General features: G+C 39.8%; 1 protein-coding gene across 2 annotated transcripts in view; it reads right to left on the reverse strand.

Annotated features, from left to right (window-relative positions):
- The window catches only part of tsnare1 (T-SNARE Domain Containing 1), a 273,037-nt gene that overhangs the window by 211,264 nt on the left and 39,503 nt on the right, over window positions 1-22,270 (reverse strand). For both annotated transcript variants that reach the window (XM_056270897.1, XM_056270896.1), the window contains exons 2-3: window positions 14,424-14,501; window positions 14,239-14,308 (exon numbers count right to left, since the gene is read on the reverse strand). In XM_056270897.1, the coding sequence (XP_056126872.1) occupies window positions 14,239-14,308; window positions 14,424-14,501 (148 nt within the window). The remainder of the gene's footprint in view (window positions 1-14,238; window positions 14,309-14,423; window positions 14,502-22,270) is intronic.

The following is a 22,270-nucleotide window of genomic DNA, read 5'->3' on the forward strand; positions in this document are numbered from 1 at the left end:
CCGTGAAACAGAGCGAGCAGAGAGGGGACACGCGCATGAGCTCGTGGGCGTGTTTATGTTCTCTGATATTAGAGCGGGCTGTGCCCGTTTCATGTGATGGGGCTCTGAGAGAGACACGGGATATGTTATGCTTGTGTGTATGGGTGAACACATGATTGTGGGCACATTTTCTACACAACTGGCATATTTTCTCTTTTTGAGATTTTTCTGGGTAGCCGTGAAAACGGCTTTTTGTCGCTCGCAAGCGGGCTGGGACACCGGCTTGTTTGTGGCGGTCAACACTACAGCAGTCGGCGAAACAACGGGGACTGGCAGAGGGCGAAGCTTTGACGGCGGTCCGGCCGCAGCGGGAGAGCACCATCGTTTTCTTAACTTTGCTAGGCAGACTTCTGATGATCAGGCTTCAGCGTGATCTTGGGTCGCGGGCCCCGTGGGGGCGGCGGTCTGCGGCGGCTGTCAGAGCGAGAGCGAAGGCGGCCGCCCTGTCTGCGCTGGGCTGTTTGAGTCTGCGGAGGGGGACGCTGTGGTGGAGCTCTGGCAGGAGGCTCGCGAGAGCGGCCTGCGGAAGAGCTAGCGCAGCGGGGCAGAAACAAATTCATGGCCTGAGTGGCTTTCTGGACCTCGGAAAAGCGATCGACGATTCCCGTGACAGCAGATCCAAAAAGGCCCGTCGGGGAGAGGGGCGCGTTAAGAAACGCGGCGCGCTCAGAATCTCCCATGTCGGCGAGCGTGAGCCATAAGTGTCTCTCGGATACACAAAGGCTGGCCATGCATCTCCCCAGAGCTTGTGCGGCGGCTTTAGTGGCGCGAAGGGCGAGGTCCGTAGCACTTCTCAGATCCGTGACAGCGGGGGAGGGGTTTCTACCGCTCTCGGCCCACTCACGGAGAATATCGCTCTGTTACACTTGGAGGACAGACATAGAATGCAGCGCTGCGGCGGCCTGACCGGCGGCGGCGTAGGCGCGAGCATGAAAGCTCGAGGTCGCTCTGCAAGCTTTCGAAGGAAGCGTGGGGGAAGAGCGCCATCTAGCAGAGGGCGGGCAGAGGTGTGCGGCGACCAAGTCCTCAACGGGCGGCATGGCTGAGTAACCTTTTTCGGCGGCTCCGTCCACCGAGCGCAGCGAGGCGGATATATCGGAGCGGTTTCTAGCCGAGAGCGGGGCATTCCAGGACTTCGTCAGCTCTGTGTGAAGTTCAGGCAGGAATGGGGCGGCCCGGTTGCACGCGGGGGTCGAGCGCCGATGAAAAAAGCTGCCGTCCATCCGGTTCGGGGCCTGCTCGGGTGGAGGAGACCACTCGAGACCGAGGCGTTCGACGGCCTGTGAGAGGAGGCGCATTAGTTCCTCCTCTATCCCGGCGCGGATCCCCGCCGACTCTCTCGTGGATCCGAGAGATGACCATTCCTCACTGTCTGACGCGAGCAGTGAACAGGAATCCTTCTCCTCCGCGGCGTCATCGGAAGCGACAGAGCGGCCACTCGGCGGCAACTGTATGTCCGGCTGGGGCGGGGAGGGAGAGCGGGAAGCGGGAAGCGGCGGCGGCGGCCCGCATGGTTCTGCAGGGGGCTCCGGCGGCCTCTGGGAGCGGCGTTTCTTTTTACGCGGCGAAGAGGGAGGCGGCGCGGGAGCGGATTTTGCCGCCAGAAGTCGTGCCCGCAGGGACGACAACGGCAGGCTCTCACAGAAGTCGCATCCTCCATCCGCGAGGGCGAGTTCTGCGTGCTCGAGTCCCAGGCAGAGAGCGCAGATGACATGGCGGTCTCCGTCCTCGAGAGGAGCGCGGCAAGAGCCGCAGGAAAAACGAGACATCTTTAAAAAGACGCTCGGCTCTTTTAGATATAGAGAAAAGAAGGATACAGTCGTCGGATGGCGCTAGCTTGCAGGGCGGCTGAAGGTGGCGAAGACGGCCGGCTTCTTCAGGGTCCGGGAGCTCGCTAGAGTGATGCCTTCTCGACGGCGACGGCTTTTCTCAGGACAGCAGAAGCGTGTAGCTTGCTGAAGATGAAATGAATCAACATATAAGCCTGGGAGAGACTGTTATATACACCATAGCCACGCCCATTCTGGCGGGCCATGATGCAATGAGCGCGCGGGCGCTTCTCATTGGCAGCGGGTTCAGCCCCGCTCTCCCATAGGCTTAAGCAGTTCTCTCTGAGCGAACCAATGAGCTGCTAGCTAGCCTGCTCTAGGTCTGCCGCAGAGGAACTGCGTTGTCAATGGATACAAATTATGAAATAATTTTTTGGCTTCAAACTCTCAGCAAAGATGAATCTTTCCCACAGCGTAAGCTAGCTTACGCAATACGAAAAAACCTCTCGTAAGAGAACAATGAATTACTGTATTTTAACATTTTTTTTGTTCCATATTTTGTCACTTTTTGAATTCAGCTGAAAAGCCTACAATAGCCCAGAATTTGTCACATAAACTCTTGAGTTTAAAAAACTGTATGAACTGTATCTTTTTCCTAAATAGTGTCTAAGGTATGTAAGAAAAAAAAAAAAACATTTAAAAATCCTACCCTGAGAAATATTCCCTGGAGTAAAAAGTGACATCTAGCCCTGGTTTCCTCAGTTCTGGGATACCTCACACAACCTGATAAACACAAAGTATAAAACTGCGTAGTTCCACTCTACCTTGCCAGATACAAATCTAATTTCAAATCCTGACTGGATACCTGGAGGTCAAATCAGAATATATCACAGAGAGACTTGTGAAAGTGACTCAAAAGCTTCTCTCCCTCAGATGTGTGATGTACTGAGTTCGTGCTGTGTGAAGTCTAATGGGTATTTACTTTTGTTAGTTTTTATTTCGTTTTAGACAGCTGTGTAAGGAACACAAAGTTTTTCTTTTGTAAGGTGTTTCATTGCATTTCTCACATCACTTCCTCCCTTGTACTGCTTAGCTTGTTTCGCAGCCATACAGTATTTATGGCCTACTCGTATAGTCTTGTTTCTATAAAAGCTTCTCATAATTAATAGAATTTATCTGACCAAAAATTGGGGTGGAGAGGAGGCACAATGTTGTTTGCTCGTATTGAGTGAGACAACCAATAAATAATAATAAAAAATTATAAATATGCACAAACTAAACTATATATATATATATATTGTGCATATAATATTCATTATGTTTAAAAGAGAACATCATTATTGCTCATGCACATTACTGCACTTTGTTATACTAGGCACTGTTAACGCTGCAGTGAAAAATTATGAGAGCACATTTATGATGACTACTCTGTTAGTAAAAAGGTCGGTTCGGGTCATATAGCCTGAGTTTAAGTGAACCATGTCCTTAATTATGCTATGCTTTATATGAATCATACTGCACCATGAAAGCATTCATAATCTAATAAACACTGTTCTATTTTTTGCCTTCTATAAATCCAGCTCTCTTTCTGTGAGTTTAAGAAGTCTAGGGATAGAAACATAGCACCTATAGTCTCTAACAGATACATTATAACTACACACAAAAGACCTGTGAATATCCTATATTTTCCATCCTTCCTTTTGGGAATAGAGAGTTGTCAGCCAGTACTGTACTGTATATAAGCAAGTGTACTCTAAGGTCTACCCTTCTTCTTGCACTGCATCGTACTTCAACTTTGCTGTTGTCATGAAAACCAGTGTGCATTTTTTTTTTCTGTCAGCTGTGCATGAGAATCAACAATCTGCTTTCAAGTGTGTGATGCATTATTTCCCATGATTGTGATTAATGTGAAAGTATATATTTATGCCACCTCTGTGCATTAAAAAGTCTGGGTAAAAACACTAGGCAAACACTAAATGCAAAAATTTAGACACAATAAATCAGCACACTATTCTGATGGCCTTAATTACATGCACAATGGAAAAGTAAATAAATTGTCAGAATTTACACCAAAAAAAAAAGGCAGCTGAGGTCGCCAGAACTTTACAGTAAAACATATGGTAAAACTAAAATGACCTGTACATTCAACTAATATAATGTGAATACATACGGTGCACGTTGAGCTCCTTCGGCCACCGTAAATACACCCAAGTAAAACCTTTTGTTTTACCTTCACAAAACACAGATGGTAAAGAGAAAGCCACATAATGAATCAAAGGTTTATCACATGCATTTCCACAAGCTAAAGTAATTATAAATATATAGAAGGTGCACTGTATCATACACACAAATACAAAGCACTGTACTTACAGTATGTGTATATATATATATATATATATATATAAAATAAAAATGTCTATTCAGTCTATTAAGATTGTTTCACCACATGCATAAACTCACCAAATATATACACTCACCTAAAGGATTATTAGGAACACCATACTAATACTGTGTTTGACCCCCTTTCGCCTTCAAAACTGCCTTAATTCTACGTGGCATTGATTCAACAAGGTGCTGAAAGCATTCTTTAGAAATGTTGGCCCATATTGATAGGATAGCATCTTGCAGTTGGTGGGATGCACATCCAGGGCACGAAGCTCCCGTTCCACCACATCCCAAAGATGCTCTATTGGGTTGAGATCTGGTGACTGTGGGGGCCATTTTAGTACAGTGAACTCATTGTCATGTTCAAGAAACCAATTTGAAATGATTCGAGCTTTGTGACATGGTGCATTATCCTGCTGGAAGTAGCCATCAGAGGATGGGTACATGGTGGCCATAAAATGGTAAATGGTAAATGGACTGCATTTATATAGCGCTTTCACAGACCCAATGGCCACCAAAGCGCTTTACAATTTGCCTCACATTCACCCATTCACTCACTCATTCATACACCGACGGGCGACGGCAGCCATGCAAGGCGCCATCCAGCTCGTCGGGAGCAGCTGGGGTTAGGTGTCTTGCTCATGGACACCTCGACACTTGGTCAGGTGGAACCGAGGATTGAACCCCCAACCTTCCGGTTTGTAGACAACCCACATGAGCCCACATGAGCCACTGACCCACATGAGCCACTGCCGCCCCGTATAAAGGGATGGACATGGTCAGAAACAATGCTCAGGTAGGCCGTGGCATTTAAACGATGCCCAATTGGCACTAAGGGGCCTAAAGTGTGCCAAGAAAACATCCCCCACACCATTACACCACCACCACCAGCCTGCACAGTGGTAACAAGGCATGATAGATCCATGTTCTCATTCTGTTTACGCCAAATTCTGACTCTACCATCTGAATGTCTCAACAGAAATCGAGACTCATAAGACCAGGCAACATTTTTCCAGTCTTCAACTGTCCAATTTTGGTGAGCTCTTGCAAATTGTAGCCTCTTTTTCCTATTTGTAGTGGAGATGAGTGGTACCCGGTGGGGTCTTCTGCTGTTGTAGCCCATCCGCCTAAAGGTTGTGCGTGTTGTGGCTTCACAAATGCTTTGCTGCATACCTCGGTTGTAACGAGTGGTTATTTCAGTCAAAGTTGCTCTTCTATCAGCTTGAATCAGTCGGCCCATTCTCCTCTGACCTCTAGCATCAACAAGGCATTTTCGCCCACAGGACTGTCGCATACTGGATGTTTTTCCTTTTTCACACCATTCTTTGTAAACCCTAGAAATGGTTGTGCGTGAAAATCCCAGTAACTGAGCAGATTATGAAAAACTCACACCGGCCCGTCTGGCACCAACAACCATGCCACGCTCAAAATTGCTTAAATCACCTTTCTTTCCCATTCTGACATTCAGTTTGGAGTTCAGGAGATTGTCTTGACCAGGACCACACCCCTAAATGCATTGAAGCAACTGCCATGTGATTGGTTGATTAGATAATTGCATTAATGAGAAATTGAACAGGTGTTCCTAATAATCCTTTAGGTGAGTGTATATATATATTCAACACAATCTCACGGCAATTCGTACGAATTTTACAAGTTGGCTAATTCATACAAATTCGTACGATTTTTGCTAAATCGTACATATTTTACGAGTTGCCCAATTCGTATGAATTCGTACGAATGACCTAACCTTGACCCCACCCCTAAATCTACCCATCACTGGGGTTTAGACAAATTAGCCAGCACGTACTCACTCGTACGAATTGGTTGTGAGATAGCGTTGATAAATTTGAGTTTATGCTGTTAACACAACATAAATAATCCAGATTTAGCATACAACACTAATGCACATAACTGAAAAAAACAACAAAACAACTAACATTTATATGAAAACCATCAGATATGAAGTGTCACACATGGAATTCTGGTAATGTCATTTTATGGTTTTTCACTGTAAATTATAAGATAATTTAAAAACTGTGCGTTTAACAGTATTTTGATGTAAAATTACATTAATTGTTTCTAGTTTCTCACCATATATAGTAAGGGAATTGATTTAATTGATTAACAGGTTTATCATAGCATTTTTAGTCTTTTACCATTAAAATTACAATCAGTATAGATCAGTATAGATCATTATAGATCATTATAGGCTGGTAAATGTTCTCAATTCACCTGCTATTAGCAGGTGTGGAATTAGTATTAACAAGTCAGTGCAATGTTTGTCTAAATGTGTTTGTATTGTGGCTTCTTTCTCTCCATTCTCATTAAAAGATTTTGGTTTCACCAGTTAAGTGCATGGCAAACAAAAATAAACATAACTAGTTATATGTTGTCACCCCAACAGCTTAAAACTAAAGGTCTCCACTTCAGAAGCATTGATAAATATACCGGTGTACTCATCTTGCACTCTTTGTGAAAGAACTGAGTGTCCACAGGTTGACTTGCCCACTGAGCAGAGAAGATGTAAGGCTAATGAGCAGAAAACAATTATACCATCGTAACGTGCCATTAAGCACCGATCCCGACCTGGGGTAATGACGCATACTGGATCAGTCATGTTGACGGACACCATTCTGACATTTTCAGGTAAGGCAAAGTTTGTGCAATGATGCCGAACATAATCAAAAAGACTACATATCTCACAATGGCTCAAAAAATTATACTCGCAAAAAGGGCTAGTGAAACTCTTGATTAGTTATTTGTGTGCGGGAACGGAACATTCACAACAGGTTTCAGAAGCGGCTTAATTTAGCTAATGGTCTTTATGGCGCATTTTTCATTAAGCATATTTGGCATGTTGGTTTTATGAATAATATATTTCACACTACATTGATTAAGTGGGGGTTTTAATAGAACTGAAATTAACTAGATGAGTTTGCAAGTAAATTGCACTTGTTTTGCTTTGAAAGCTTTAGGTGATGGAGAAGTCGCTTTTAATCATCGGTTCATTTTCTGATTGCTCTGATAATGCATAGTTAACTTTGCATTTGGTTAGGAGATCAGACGATTAATAATCCACAAGCTTGGTCTTCTGCCAAAATTGCATTACTGAATCATATTTATAAGTGTTGTATCTGATACTGGGTATATTTTTCTACAAAAGTATTACAATATTGCCTGTATACAAGAAAGGTAATCACAGATATGATATACAAACCTATGTTTTCAAGGGAAAACGCAACTATGTTACAAGGAGGCATTTTCATATGAATTTGTACTATTATAAGGAAAAAAGTAAGTATGAAGGTGCCCCTATACCCATCTCCGGTGCGTAAGCAGATCATCCGAAAATGAACAAATGAAACAAATTTATAATTAGCCACCGATTCACCAAAATGTTGTGTTGGATACAGAATATATAATATCTGATTTGCAACGTGTGCTAAACTATGGTAGCTGTCATGGGACAAGGGGAAAAATTACCCTGAATTATTCATGTTGTGTTCTTTAAAAAGAGTGAGAGGGTGTGGTGGTGGTGGTGGTGGTGGTACTGTATTCTTAAAAAAGAATAGTTCACCAAGAAAATGAAAACTTTGGTCATCTTTTTCTTACCCTCATGTTTTTTCAAAACCTATAACTCTACTTTCTTCCTTCCTTTGAAAACAAAAGAAGAAGTTTTTGCTCGTTTCCATACAATGAAAGTATGTGAATTGTGACTATCGGCTGTCAAGCTCCAGAAACTACAAAAGGCACCCAAAAATTCACACACACAATTTTTCTGAAGTCATACGATAGCTTTGTGTGAGAAAAAAAAACACAGGAACTTAAGTCATTACTCACTGAAAAGTCTCTCATCTGCTGTAGCTCTTGTGAAATCTTGTTCAAGTTTGCATTTAAATTAATAAAACATGCTCCCTAAAAATTGCTGGGTTGTCTCAATCCATTTTTGGGTCAAATATGGACAAACCCAACCGTTGGTTAAAATAATTTAAGATTTTAAACACAACGGTTGGGATTGTATTTGATCCAAACATGGGTTGAAACAACCCAGAATTTTATAAAGTGTGGTATGTGGAATGCCAGACCTGACATATTAATAAATAAATAAATAAATAAATACATAAATAAATATATATACGAAGAAATGTAAAAAAAAAAGAAAGAAAAGAAGAGTATTTATACTTTTATTTCCTTATTTATCTATAATTGTATTTTTTTCCACATTTATTTATTTTTTAATTTATTTATTTATGTATGCATTTATTTATTTCCACTATCATTTATTTTCACATTTATTTATGTTAATAAATGTATAAATAAATAAATGTAGAAATAAATACATGTGGAAATAAATAAATGTAGACGTAAATACATACATACATAAATAAACGTTTTTTTTACATTTCTTCATATATTTATTTATGCATTTATTAAGGCTGAGCAATTTTATCGATTCTGCGATATAAATCGATATTTTTTCCCCCAAGAAAGTATCGATTTTTAAGGCGCGAGTATCGATACATAAGTCCCATTCAAATCCCCCGTGTTTAACTTAGCCCGTCAAGTGGCCGTTCACATATTGTGTCTTTTGCGCACTCAAGTTCGTTATTTCAAATGTAGGCGCGCGGCAAGCGCGCTCATAATTGAAGCGACGCGCTCATTTTTCCCAGGCGCAGCGAGATGAAAACGCCTTAAACTTTTCAAAATGCCGCAAGCGCACCGCAGTTCATGTGACAAGAACCAACCATCAGCTTCACTCTTTCAGTAACAACATTGAAAGCTCAGTCAACATGAAGGATGGGGGTGCACCCAAACACTACGGGTGTTTTTCTCTTCTCCGTAAATAAATCTTGTAACTTATCAGAGCTACAGCAAGCGTTTTTCGGTGGTGGAAATCTATTAGCTACTAAAACTTAGTTGTCGTTGTGGAGAGCGCAGTGCATGGTTGCTTAGCAACGACAGACGCCACGGGAAAATTGGACCGAATTTTAGGATTAATAATAAAAGATAAGCTAATGCGCATTGTAAATGTCAGTAATTTATCTTTTTTGACTCATTCTTTTATAAAAAATTATTTAAAGGCTGAAATATTTGAGGTTTATCTTTTTATAAAACCTTTTTTCTCAAAACTTTATTTGCACTTTTTAACTCTGCATTGTTAATAGCAATACTGCACTTTATTTACTTTTCAAAGGCTTGTAAGCTAGTTTGCACTGTTTCAATAAATGGAACTAATTTTCTCAACACATCTTTGATTCATTTTGTCCAGCATTTGAAAGCTGTAGATACTCTGTCCAGTCAGACATATATTGTGTAATTGATGTTTTTAGTTTTCAGTTCAATTAATTCAATCCAATTGAACACTCACAAGATGTCACCAAAATCACTCTGTCCCCTTTAAATCTTTCAGAAAATGATGTAAGTGTATCGAATTATATCGAATCGTATCGTTGGCTGAATATCGTGATATATATCGTATCGTGAGCTGAATATCGTGTATCGTATCGTATCGTATCGTGAGATTAGTATTCATCTATTTATTTATGTATTTATTTATTTATTAATATGTCAGGTCTGGCATTCCATACACGTAACATCTCTTTTTTTGGACTACAAAAGAAAGAAAGTCATAGAGAGTAAATAATGCCACACGTTTTATATTTGGGTCAACATTCAAGGTGGTTTAAGGGAGTTTTCACCACCATCTACTTGAATGTAGTTTTGGTCCTCACATGCTTCTCAGCATAAGGCTCACCTTCTGTCTACAGAATCCTCAGCATAGAAGAGGACGGACAGTGCAGTGTGTCCTCCACTCCAAAGACTAAGAGCGTCTCTCAGAAGCCCCGTATGCAGCAGAGCGGAATGTGTAACGCTCTAACGAGCACAATGACAAACAAAGGGTGTGAACGATTAATTCACTTAGTTTTGCTGTGTGTGTGTGTTTCTACGATTACAAAGATGGGTCAAATTTAATTAGCCAAGTGATTTTTCACTGGAATGAGATGCACCGAACGTGTGCAAACACTTAAGAGTTGTAAGTTGTCAAGCTAACACTTCAGAGTAGGGCTGCAACTAGCAATTGTTTTAATAATCAATTATTCTCTTTTTATTCCAAAATGCTTTACAATGATTTACTTTTTATCAGCAAGTCTCATGCTCACCAAGGCCGCATTTAATCAATCAATTGTGAAATATTTTTTTTTTACAATTTAAAACAATTGTTTTCTTTTAATGCAATTTAATCCTGTGATGGCAAACCTAAATTTTCAGCATCATTACCCCAGTCTTCAGTGTCACATGATCCTTTAGAAATCATTCTAAGCTGATTTGCTGCTCAAGAAACATGTATTATTTTCAGTCATGTTGGAAACAGTTGTGCTGCTCAATATTGTGGGAATCAGGATTCCATCAGGATGCTTTGATGAATAGAAAGTTCAAAAGCATTCAACAACATTTACCTGAAATAGAAATCTTTTACCATTTACCTCAATCATTTACCTCAAAGAGGTAAATCAATGTAATGCATCCTTGCTAAATAAGTATAACTTATTAAGTATTATTCTTACTGAGCCCAATTTTTTTAACAGTAGATTACATGCTGTCTTACTCAAGAGATTCTAAGATATTGTTCCATTTCTACAGGTTAATAAAAACATTTTTTATAGATTCAGTCATGCAATAAAATACACACAAAACAGTAGCCGTGTGCCTCATCTGTCTCTTATATTGCCAGTCTCTGAAGTCCACTCTGAGTCAGTGCATTTTTAGTGCACTGGAAGACTGTATCTTGGCTTGCCTGTGACATTGTAGAGCGTGCAAATGTTTGTGCGTGTGTCTGTGTGTGTGTGTGAGGAAGTTTTGGGCAGGAGGGGGTGGGGGGCAGTCTGCCAGGGCCTTTGGGCGACATATCGCCATCTGGGAGGTATGACCCTGAAACGGCAAGGTTTCCGTGGAAACTGGCTGTAATAAAATCATGGCTGGGGTGCAGCAAAGGGCAGAAAGAGTAGGAAAACGGGTAGAGTCAGAGAGCGAGCAATAGAGAGAGAGCGGGAGAAGGGGTTGCTGTCAAGTGCCCTGTTTGGAGCAGTAAGCCTGGCATGAAGGGAAGCACATTCAAGGTCAACTAAGAAACAGCAAAGGGAAGAAAAGAAGGAAAAAAAACATGGGCTACAACGATTAGGGTATTTAATATGTCGATATTCATGTGCTTCCATTTTTTAATGAATCACTCAAAAAGACACAAATCAGTCTGAAACTCTTGAAATATCAGTTAGAATCAATCACTGATTAAATCAGAGACGTGTTATTGTGTTATCTGTTGTGCTCCAGGTGTTTTTCCAGGTATTTACAGTACATGTGTAAATATGTAGGGCTTGTGTTTATTGATGTATCATTGTTACACCTTTGATTGTGGTGTTCAACTGTTTCTCTCTCTCTCTCTCTCTCTCTCTCTCTCTCTCTCTCTCTCTCTCTCTCATATAAACATTGCCATTGTTTAACTGTTGCATATTTTTATTATTGTATTTATTGTAATATTATTATTATTTTCATCATATTTTGTACTATTACTGTTTAATTAACATAATCTAAGGCCATTGTTTTGGTTTGTTTGGGGAGGGATTGAAAATGTAAAAAAAAAAATACAATCTCTGTACAAACAATAGCATTTGTCTTTGAAAAATAAATAAATAAATAAATAAAGTGTTATCAAATTCTCAAAATAATTTTCTCATCTAACCCAGATTTCTGTTGAACATAAAAAATGACTTTACAAAATTTGACAGGTGACTTTTTTCCATGTATTATGAACTGGATTAATTGGAAAGATCGAAGTAAAAAAAAAAAAAAAAAAAAACCATCACTCATGATCCCTCATGAACCTGCCAAATAACAGCTAGAACGGAAGCCAAGATTTACAGTGAGTAATGATCACTTTGTATCAAATGGCTTCAGAAAACTTGGAATATAGGATATGAAGTCTCGCATGGCCAGACCTTCAGACTGACGGCAGAAGGTCTGGACTCCATAGCAGCTTTCATTGGCCAAGGACCGCCCAGAGGCAGTTTCACTGACATGTAAAGCAACCAATCACATTTCATTTTGTCCCATGTCATGTTTAGGGGAATGAAAATGTAACGTTGATGCCCCTACAATAACAGAGTGTGTAAAACTCTTGGTCATATTCTAAAGAGTCTATGCTGTGAACTTTACATACTTCACATACTTTTAAAAAATCCAGCGTTTAGTTGATCTTGATAAGCGCTCAGTGTCAATGTTGTAAACACAACAGCTTGCTTCTTCCATAAGGGGGTTTGGCGTCACGGCATCTTTATTTCCAGGCGGACCGTTAAATAACACAACACGCACGTCTCCTGAAAATCCTGTAGAATTCAACCAATCAGATGACTACTTCAAAACTCCTGAAGAGTTTCCAATTTTGTGTGCCGTACGTATCAGACGTTTAGCCAATGGTCTGTGGGCTTGATGTCTGAGGCTGAGACTAGGGGCATGGCTAATACAAACTACCTTTATTTTTGTCTTATCTTTTTTATCTTTTGGATGTTCATACACCAACATTTAGTCAAAGATATACACAATAACAGAGTTTTGTCCTACTAAAAGGTCATTCATTTTGGATTTAAAATATCTCAATCTCACCAAATATATAGTTTGGTTCAATTATTCTTAAATTACTAAAATAATCATTAAGGAACTGCAATTGAATGGGAATGCCCATCCCTAATGAAGAGTTCTAAGAAAGACTGAAAAAGTGATGCAAAGAAAAAGCGAGAGAAGCAGGTGCAACTGTGTTGAATTTACATGCAGACGCTAATAAAGAAACATAAAAAAAACATATCTTGCACACTACACTTTTCACATTGGCTAATGACTCAGGTGTGCTTGAGACTGGCTGTCTGCAATAAACCTACACTTCGTTCAATTCCAGACAAGACTGCAGCAGTACACAAGGGAAATGTTACACTGTTATGCCTTTGTGATGTAATTTTAGCTCATAATTCTTTATTGTATAATGTGCAGTCACTCCACAAGAACAGCAGAGGGTGTAGCAGTAGAAAGACATCGCTGCTTATCTCATTTGGTTTTAGGCAGCCAATCTGCCCAAAGGCTTTATAGCTAACAATAGATGTCATGTTGCGCCTTAGGGATGGTGATTCTTCAAGTGGGGGGGGGGGGGGGGGGGGGGGGGGGGGAGGAACAACCACACACACCCAAAACAGTATTAGTTTTGCAATGCTTTCATTAACAAAAAAATGGCCGATATAATTGATGAGCCGCCACTGGACACAGATTGTGTAATGCATTTCAAACAACAGCAATTCCAGACCAACTACTTTGTCATCGGAAAATAATTTAGTAATTGTGGCATCCTGACTACAACAGTCAGACGAGTAAACAATACATGCTGGGCGGAAGGTGATGAAACAGTGAGAGTGAGCGCTCAGATGTTTCAAAGTGCTCTATAGAGAGTCAGCAAAAGGGAAGCTATTAAAACCACTGAAGACCTGTGAGAGAATATCATGACATCATAATGGAGCACAAATCTGCTTTTCTCTGCTGCTATAAAAGGTCTTGGGAGTATATATATATATCAGATGGCAATATCCGAAATCCTTGGTTTTGTGGGGGCATTTTTTGGTCCCCATGAAGAAAACCATACTATGTTTTTTGAAAATGTAAAAGTCTTCTGTGATGAGTATGTTTAGGGGTAGGGTTATGTGTAAGGGGATAGAATATACAGTTTGTACAGTATAAAAATCCTTATGTCTATGGAAAGTCCCCATAAAACATGAAAACACAACATGTGTGTGTGGGCCCTATCAAACACCTGGCACAATGTGACGGCGGGTGGAATCCGGCTTGTCCCCGTAAATGGTCTGCTTGTGAGCTTTAATCTCGCGCACGAGAAGATCCGTTTCCTCGCTAGAGAAGCATTCAGTCTTTCCGCTTGCAAATTCCACCATGTAAATAGCAACCCGCCATGGTGTAAGCGCAACTGTGTGTGTGTGTGTGTGTTTTGACTTACAAACTCTGCCGTAGCTCTGCTGTATCTCTGGATGTTCCCAACGATTGAAGATTTTTCTCTAGTGTTACCACTGAAAAGAAGAGCCAGAAACTTCCATGTGCATTTCATTTTGTTACTTTCACTTCAAGCCATCCTTTTATGGCTTAAAATCAAGGTCAGAATATTTGGAGGCTTTTAAAACTCACCGTTAGCATTGATCTGAAAGATGTTAGAGGAGGTTTCCTGGAACACATCTTGAAGCTCTGAGGGGCTGACTTGTGTAGCTGTAGGAGAAAGAAGATTAGGGTTAGTAAACACAGCGTTTAAAGTTGATGTGTGTGATTTTTCTAAATTAATGATAATAAAACTAATAGTTCAGACTCTGAAATCTGCTTGGATGAGCACTACAAAACAAAAAAAAAAACAACAAAAAAAAACATACGCACACATCAGTTTAAATTATTATTACCGATAATGTGTACTGATAAAGTGGTTAAGTAGGATTAAGAAACACCCAAAAACTAGGGCTGGGCGATATGGCCTAAAAAAAAAAATCCCCGATTTTTTCACAAAAAATCCGATTTACGATTTAAATCGATTTTTTTTCTCTCCCTACTTAAAATCAATCTGCAGATGACAAAGCAATTGTTCAAAACAAGTTTTAACTTTATTTTGTTTTGATATTCCCTTCTGGGATATTATCTGGATTAAAGTGTAATCAGAAACAACAAGCCAAAAAGACAAGAGGGCAGGCCCAGTCTTTGTAAATAGTGTAAATGTAACATAACATAAAATGGGTGGATTGGGGGGATGTGTAAAAAAAAAAAAACTTGCATCACAATAAGTTTATTGTGATTGTCAAATTATTTGGTCTGCGCTTTTGGTCTAACTAAACATAATTGTATCAAGTTTATTAACTATAAACACAATGTTTACATGGTACAAAAAGACTGGTATGCTACTGTTTTTATTATTGCTTAACACAAATTTCAAATTTTGTGATTTTGATTCTGATATTGATTCAATATCAATTCCTTTGGATAAATATTAGGTACAGTAGATACGTTAATGTTTTATGTTAATTGTTCTCCAAAAATAAATCACCTAATGCTGTATACAGAGAGCCCTGTCAGCTATTATTATTAAAGGTTAAAACTAACTCAAATTAAACAATGCGTTTTTTATAATAACAAACAACGTTATAATATTTTAATGATATAGGTAAAATATAATAAATGTGTAATATAGTTATCATATTTAGCAAAATACTCCTCTCTATAGCAATTATTTTAAGTCCAACTAACATGCGTGCTATGGGTCATTAAAAGGCATCCTGAGGTAGGCTAAATGTAACGTTACGTGACATATGTTGTTCTCCAGCTGTTTTATGGACATCTTTCCGCGGTTGAAAAACACTGATCGATCGATTTTATTAGCTACATTTGGGTAAGTTAGTAGGCTACTTAGTAAAGAGTAACAGATGATCGGTTCATGTGCCGCTTGAACTGAGATCTGTCAGCGATCTTTCACGTCACATTTACAAGCGCCAAAACTGTCTGTGTTTATTGTTTGAATTTCGTATTAAAATTGACCGAATCTGAGAGCTGAGAATCTGTTTCATATCAATAGTAACCTGCTCTGTCTAGTCTGTCGGTGTCAGTGTCCTCTTGATCTTTTCTGCGCGATGTTTCTCTGCGTTAGAAAATGGATGTGTGCGTGAGAGCGTGTAAAAAGTGACAATTGCGTCTCTCACAGTGAACTCGTGAGAGTTGGCTGCCCTGCAGATTCAGTTTGTAAATGTTTTCGGCGGGTGTGCTTCTGCTGCCGCGGTCTTGTTCATTTGCCATGTTGTTTGTATATCTCTATCATGGCAAGCGCTGAGCCCGGTCGGAACTACGGGAGCCCAGATTGGCGCGTCGGCGGTTGTTAAAGAGAAAACCGATTTTCATTCAAAAAAATCGGCGTAAACTCGCGTAAACTACACATTCGAGTTAATCGATAAAATCGATTTATCGCCCAGCCCTACCAAAAACCTAAGAAAAGTAATGGTTTTCATTCGTTTTTTTTTTCTTTTTATTAAACCCTTACCTGCGAAAAAAAAAAAAAAAAACACAATTACAAAATGCCTTGTACATGATGATGTTTTTTCTTTACTTAGTTGGCACCCCCTACTCATGAGGGCCTCCATATTTCTGCTAAGAGAAGCCAAACAAAGCAGAATCAAAAACACACCATGTTTCTGGACAGAAGCAATGCTTAAACAGACTGAGTCGTGAGCCACGCAAATGGGAGTGTGGGCACAGCCATTTTCTTCATCAAATGCACGTATCATGCACACCCTGGTAGGAAAAGGTAATAATCATCAAGAGCTCTTAATCAAAATCAATTGCACAACCTCTGTATCGAAGTACAACCCACAGGCCCCGCACACATACACATAAATGTGTCGTCTTTGTGCTTTTGTCTTCCTCTGCCCTCAAAATGACTGTAATTGACGTGCTGTTTTTCACAACTCTTCATCTGTGCCCTAATGCACTTGCACTTGAGAGGGGAAAATCGCAGGCAATCTTTTGCAGATGCATATTCTACTCTAAGAGAGGGTTTGGACTTGGTACAGGAAGCAGGTGAAGAGGAATATATATATATGCATGTATGGTAACACTTTACTTGAAGAGGTGTGCATAAGACTGACATGACACCTTCATAATCATGACATGACGACACATGTCATGAATATGAAGGAGGTTTTATGCATGTTTATGACAACTGTCATTAAGTGTCATTTGCTCAATTATGAAATTTTGAATGCAAATATGAAATTGTTTGAGATGTTTTTGTTATGACAACTTGATATAATAAACCAATACATCATAACCTGTCAGTGTCTTGGTAATGACAACTTGACATTAACAAGACAACATAAATTGTCATAAATATGTCATTAACATGACATAGCAGATTAATTATCAAACTTAAGAAACCACTTAGCTTTATGGGTTAACATTACAGTAAACTGTCATGTGGTTGGTTTTGACATTGGCTGTCATGAGGCCAGCCATTATAACTGTGTCATGAATATTTTTCTTGACCTCAACTACAGTGGTACAAATTGAATTTGTCATTAAAATGTTATAATGGCCTCATGACAGCCAATGTCAAAACCAACCACCTGACAGTTTAATGTAATGTTAACCCCTAAAGCAAAGTGGTTTGTTAAGTTTGATAATTAATCGGCTATGTCATGTTTATGACATATTTATGACAGGTTGTGTTGTCTTAGTAATGTCAAGTTGTCATGACAAAGACACTGCAGGTTATGATGTATTGGTTTATGTCAAGTTGTCATGACAAAGACACTGACAGGTTATGATGTATTGGTTTATGTCAAGGTGTCATAACCAAGACATCTAAAACAATGTCATATTTGCATTACAAATGTCATAATTTGAGCGAATGACACTTAATGACTGTTGTCATAAACATGCATGAACCCTCCTTCATATTCATGACATATGTCATGTCATGATTATGAAGGTGTCATTTCAGTCTTATGCACACCGGGTCGTTGCGACGTTCGTCTGTTATAGGACAACTTAGTTTGAATAAACGAGCAGACACTGATTAGCTACTTGCTCTACGTTTATTTTAAATTAACAGCAAGACAACTAGCAGTAAAGGGGCTTTCCATTAAATGAATCACACACAGTAAACAAATCCTTAACAAAAAAAAACAGGCCTTTCTTTGTCAGTGTCGGCTACAAAGATGAAGTTGACGATGCTGACTCGTGATCTTCGCAGTAGTCAACGCGCCAGAGAGAAATACACATTTCATATGGATTACATAAGCAGAGAGCAGTCTGTAGTCTGTTTTCTTTCGGTTTAAATTGTTCTGTTTAAAAGTAGACATGTCTGTGAGGCAAGTAGGCTACCTTATATGCTGAGTTTCGGTTCATTTATGAGACGAGCTCCAGTTCACGCGCCGGTGCCTCCGTTTCGTGATTATCTATCGTCTGCTATATTTCTTATTTATTAAATCCAGGCAATTGGTTTATGAAACATTGATTAAAATGAAGATACAATTAATACAAAACGAAATTCACTTTAAAGAAAGGTTTTGTGCTTTCTGTTTGATGTCTCTGTGAACGTTTTACTCTGTGAGATGTGATTAAATGTCATGTCTTTTAGTGGCGCTTTCAGACCGGTCACATATCACATATTTTTCTCATAAATGCGAACACAAAACATAAAATAAAATGAATATTTTATGTTCTGTGGAGACTACTGTTACTCATAATTTGCATTGTGAATACGTAACGCCGGTACATGTATTCCATTACTCCCCAACACTGATATTAGTATAACCTTATCTGCAAGATATTTTAATAACATGGTTTTGGTGGTTATAGAGTTCTAATGACGGTGTTCAACTATAACCGTCGGTCTCACGGTTATATAATAACCGTCACACCCCTAGCCGAAATATATAGCTGAAACATGATGAATTATGTTAATAATCACAAAATGGGGACTTCTTGACATTGCACATGTGACTAATAGTTTAGCATGAGCAGATTAAAAATAAAATATTTTAATGTAGGTGTGAATTTTACATGACAGCGAAAAGCATATGGCATTATCTATCTGACTGCTTCCAGACAGATGTGCTTGTGTTTATGTGTGTGTGCACTACAAAGGTGATAAGCTGTTCTCAATGGATCATTTTTCAGGGAAACAACCTTTTGTGCCCTTACTGTTATCTCCACTGGCCTCCAGCTATGCGCACCCTCTCATACTCTCTCCTCCATCATCGTGATAGATGGATGTTCCATATTCATTCCACTCTGCATTGAGCACTATCCCTCCATATGGGGTGGGCTAAGAGGGGGAAACACAAGGGCACTACTTCCTGTGAGTATGTGTGAAGACCCAGCATGATCCCTCTCAACACTTTATGAGACCTAAATTCACACACAACGATTATTGTGTTGGGAATCTCTGACATTTTTCCTATCGCCCATGGTGCTATTTGTCTATTTGTTTTTGCGTCTGTGCCACAGTCAAAGAACATTCTAGTGGTACCATCTAATGCCGGAACATCTCAGAATTGAAATATAAGAAAAATAATTTTCATACAGAATGGTAATCACTTTTATTCTTTTAACAAAGCAATCAAATCATTTCTACATGGTGGTAAATGAAGATATTAAATGTATTTTTATAAATAAAAACATACTCAAAGTTATTTTCTTGCATTTCAGTATAATGCCAAAAAACTAAAATCATTTAAGAAGCATATAAATAAATATGTATTAGTGCTGACAAATCGACTGTTTATGTGTGACTGTGTGTGTGTGTGTGTGTGTGTGTGTGTCTGTGTGTATACACACATATATAATATATCAATACACACGACACATTATCTAAACAAACTTTTATTTTATGATCGATTAGTCAATAATATATATATATATAAGGCTTGCTACGGTATCAGTGTTACCGGTGTTACATGGTGTTCAGTCGCAACACCGGTTTAATCACTTGCCCACCGCGGCACCGGAAAAAAAAAAACATTTATATATATATAATATGGCATATATATCACTAGCAGCCATATCACCCTGTAGCCCAAGACTGGTTGCCCACTGAAGCTAAGCAGGGCTGAGCCTGGTTAGTACCTGGATGGGAGACCTTCTGAGAAAACCAGGTTGCTGCTGGAAGAGGTGTTAGTGAGGCCAGCAGGGGGGTGCTCACCCTGTGGTCTGTGTGGGTCCTAACACCCCAGTGTAGTGACGGGGACACTATACTATCAAAGAGCACCGTCCTTCGGATGAGACGTTAAACCGAGGTCCTGACTCTCTGTGGTCATTAAAAATCCCAGGATGTCTTTCGAAAGAGTAGGGGTGTAACCCCGGCATCCTGGCCCAATTTGCCCAGTGGCCTCTGTCCATCATGACCTCCTAATCATCCCCATATATATACACTGATTGGCTTCATCACTCTGTCTCCTCTCCACCAGTAAGCTGGTGTGTGGTGGGCGTTCTGGCGCACTATGGCTGCCGTCGCATCATCCAAGTGGATCCTGCACATTGGTGGTGGTTGAGGAGATTCCCCCTTCCATGTGAAGCGCTTTGAGTGCCTAGAAAAGCGCTATATAAATGTAATGAATTATTATTTTTTTTATTATTATATAACGCAATTACGCAGTAGGCCTATCCGTTTTTTTTTCTGTTACCCGTTGACTAGCGTTGTATGATCACGCTCTTATGTGAATGCATTCAAACTAAAGAGACCGTGCTGTAAGTCCTGCCTATTACACACATACAAACAGAAAAGCCGCGCGTCAGTAACGAGAGTATCTTTTGGGCTTGAACAAACCATAACACACACAAATTATGCCAAAATGTCCGATTTGTCGAGTCTCCTCATAAGATCAGTCTTAAATGATTTAAATAAAGTCTTAAATGAACGTAGAGTTTTGTGAAAAAATGGGACAGACGTCTCTGTCAGCAGCGGCTGGTCTTAAAGTGTCATGTTAATCAAAGAATGATAAGAGAGTAAATTTCAGACCCGGCGCCAGAAGGATTGTTATACCGGTAGCCTAATAATCATGAATGCACTCCGCTATCTTTAACACATCTCCGGCGAACGGCTTCTTCACGCAAAAGAAAAAGTCTTCATGAAGCGCAGTGAAATTCAGCAACCATAGCGTTTCCTGATGGATCGAGGTTGTTGTTGGTTAAATTTCATTTTTTTTTACGTGCAATTCACACAAGCTCAAAGCCCATGCGAGACTGCTGCGAGTAGTCAAACTTTTATTAATGAAACAGAAAATCAGAGGGAATCATTTCTTTAAAGTATTTTATTATTTTTTTTACTGGTTGGCCGGTCACACGGCTTTCATAGTTTTCAGTTACGTGATGCTGTTCTGCCCGTGCAAATGCGCGCATTTTACGTTTGCCTTTAAATTAGCTATTGGCCCTGCCGGTGATACTACCGGTGTTGTCACACGTCGATTAACCGGCGGTGGGAAAATATCCGAGTAGTATAAAGCTGCAGACTCGGAGACCTGCATCTACAGTCCCCCTGCACCCAGAGTCCCGCATTCTCAGACCCCTCGCTTTTCGAGACAGCGCCTTCTATCAAATTGTATCGGATAAACATGTGAAGAACATGTGAAGAACTTAAGCCAAAACGTGAGTAGGCTATCTTCAATTTTATTTAGCGAATCTTAGTAGCCTACTCGTTTGATTTATTTTTTAATAAAACTAATTTAGCTCATCGATACAACATATGAATAGTCCATTTAATATTTGTAAAGATAGTTTGTTACAAGATTTGAGCCGTTAATGTATGTTTTTTTCGCCCTCTTCCCCCCGAAAATATTTTGATAGCTAACGTTAGCCTTTAACCTTGGACTTTTTGTAGATATGTCATAAATGCTGCAGTGATTTTCACTGCCCATTTTGTGCCCCCATATATTTCAAACCCACAAAGTTGTCCAAAGTTCAAAAACATCTTCAAGTGTTCAAAGGGACACTTCAACAGAGCAGTGCAACATGAAGGTAACATTTGCAAACATCTTTTTTTTTTTTTTTTTTTTTTGAAACATCATAAGACATGTGCTATCGGGCCTATCTGTTGTAGGCTATTCCAGGGTACACCATACATCGATGGAGTCGCCCCTGCCGAACCCAGCAACATAACATTTTATGATTATGCAAAGCGACTTATAAATTAGTTTTTTAATGCAATTGACCCTTCGCTAAGCCCCGCCCTCCTTAGTTACTGTTGCTACGCCTGTCAAGCTTTCGCGGCTGCCACGTCTATTACAGTGTGAATGCACCGGTGTCAGACATTACCAAGGAGATATTTAGTCATTTTTGGCGAACAAGTGAAATATCTGAGAGAGCAAGACAAAAGGGACAGCAGTATGCATTCGAGGGATATATCCACGACATAATATGCAACCGATTAGAGAATAATTTCATCAAAATTGAAGCTAAAGCCTATAACGTTAAGGTCCCAGCGCAAGCAGCAGCCGCCTCCTTAGCAG

Source organism: Rhinichthys klamathensis, unplaced genomic scaffold (genome assembly GCF_029890125.1).
Source record: "Rhinichthys klamathensis goyatoka isolate OS25496 unplaced genomic scaffold, OSU_Roscu_1.1 h1tg000309l_1, whole genome shotgun sequence".
In the NCBI taxonomy this organism is placed as follows: domain Eukaryota; kingdom Metazoa; phylum Chordata; class Actinopteri; order Cypriniformes; family Leuciscidae; genus Rhinichthys; species Rhinichthys klamathensis.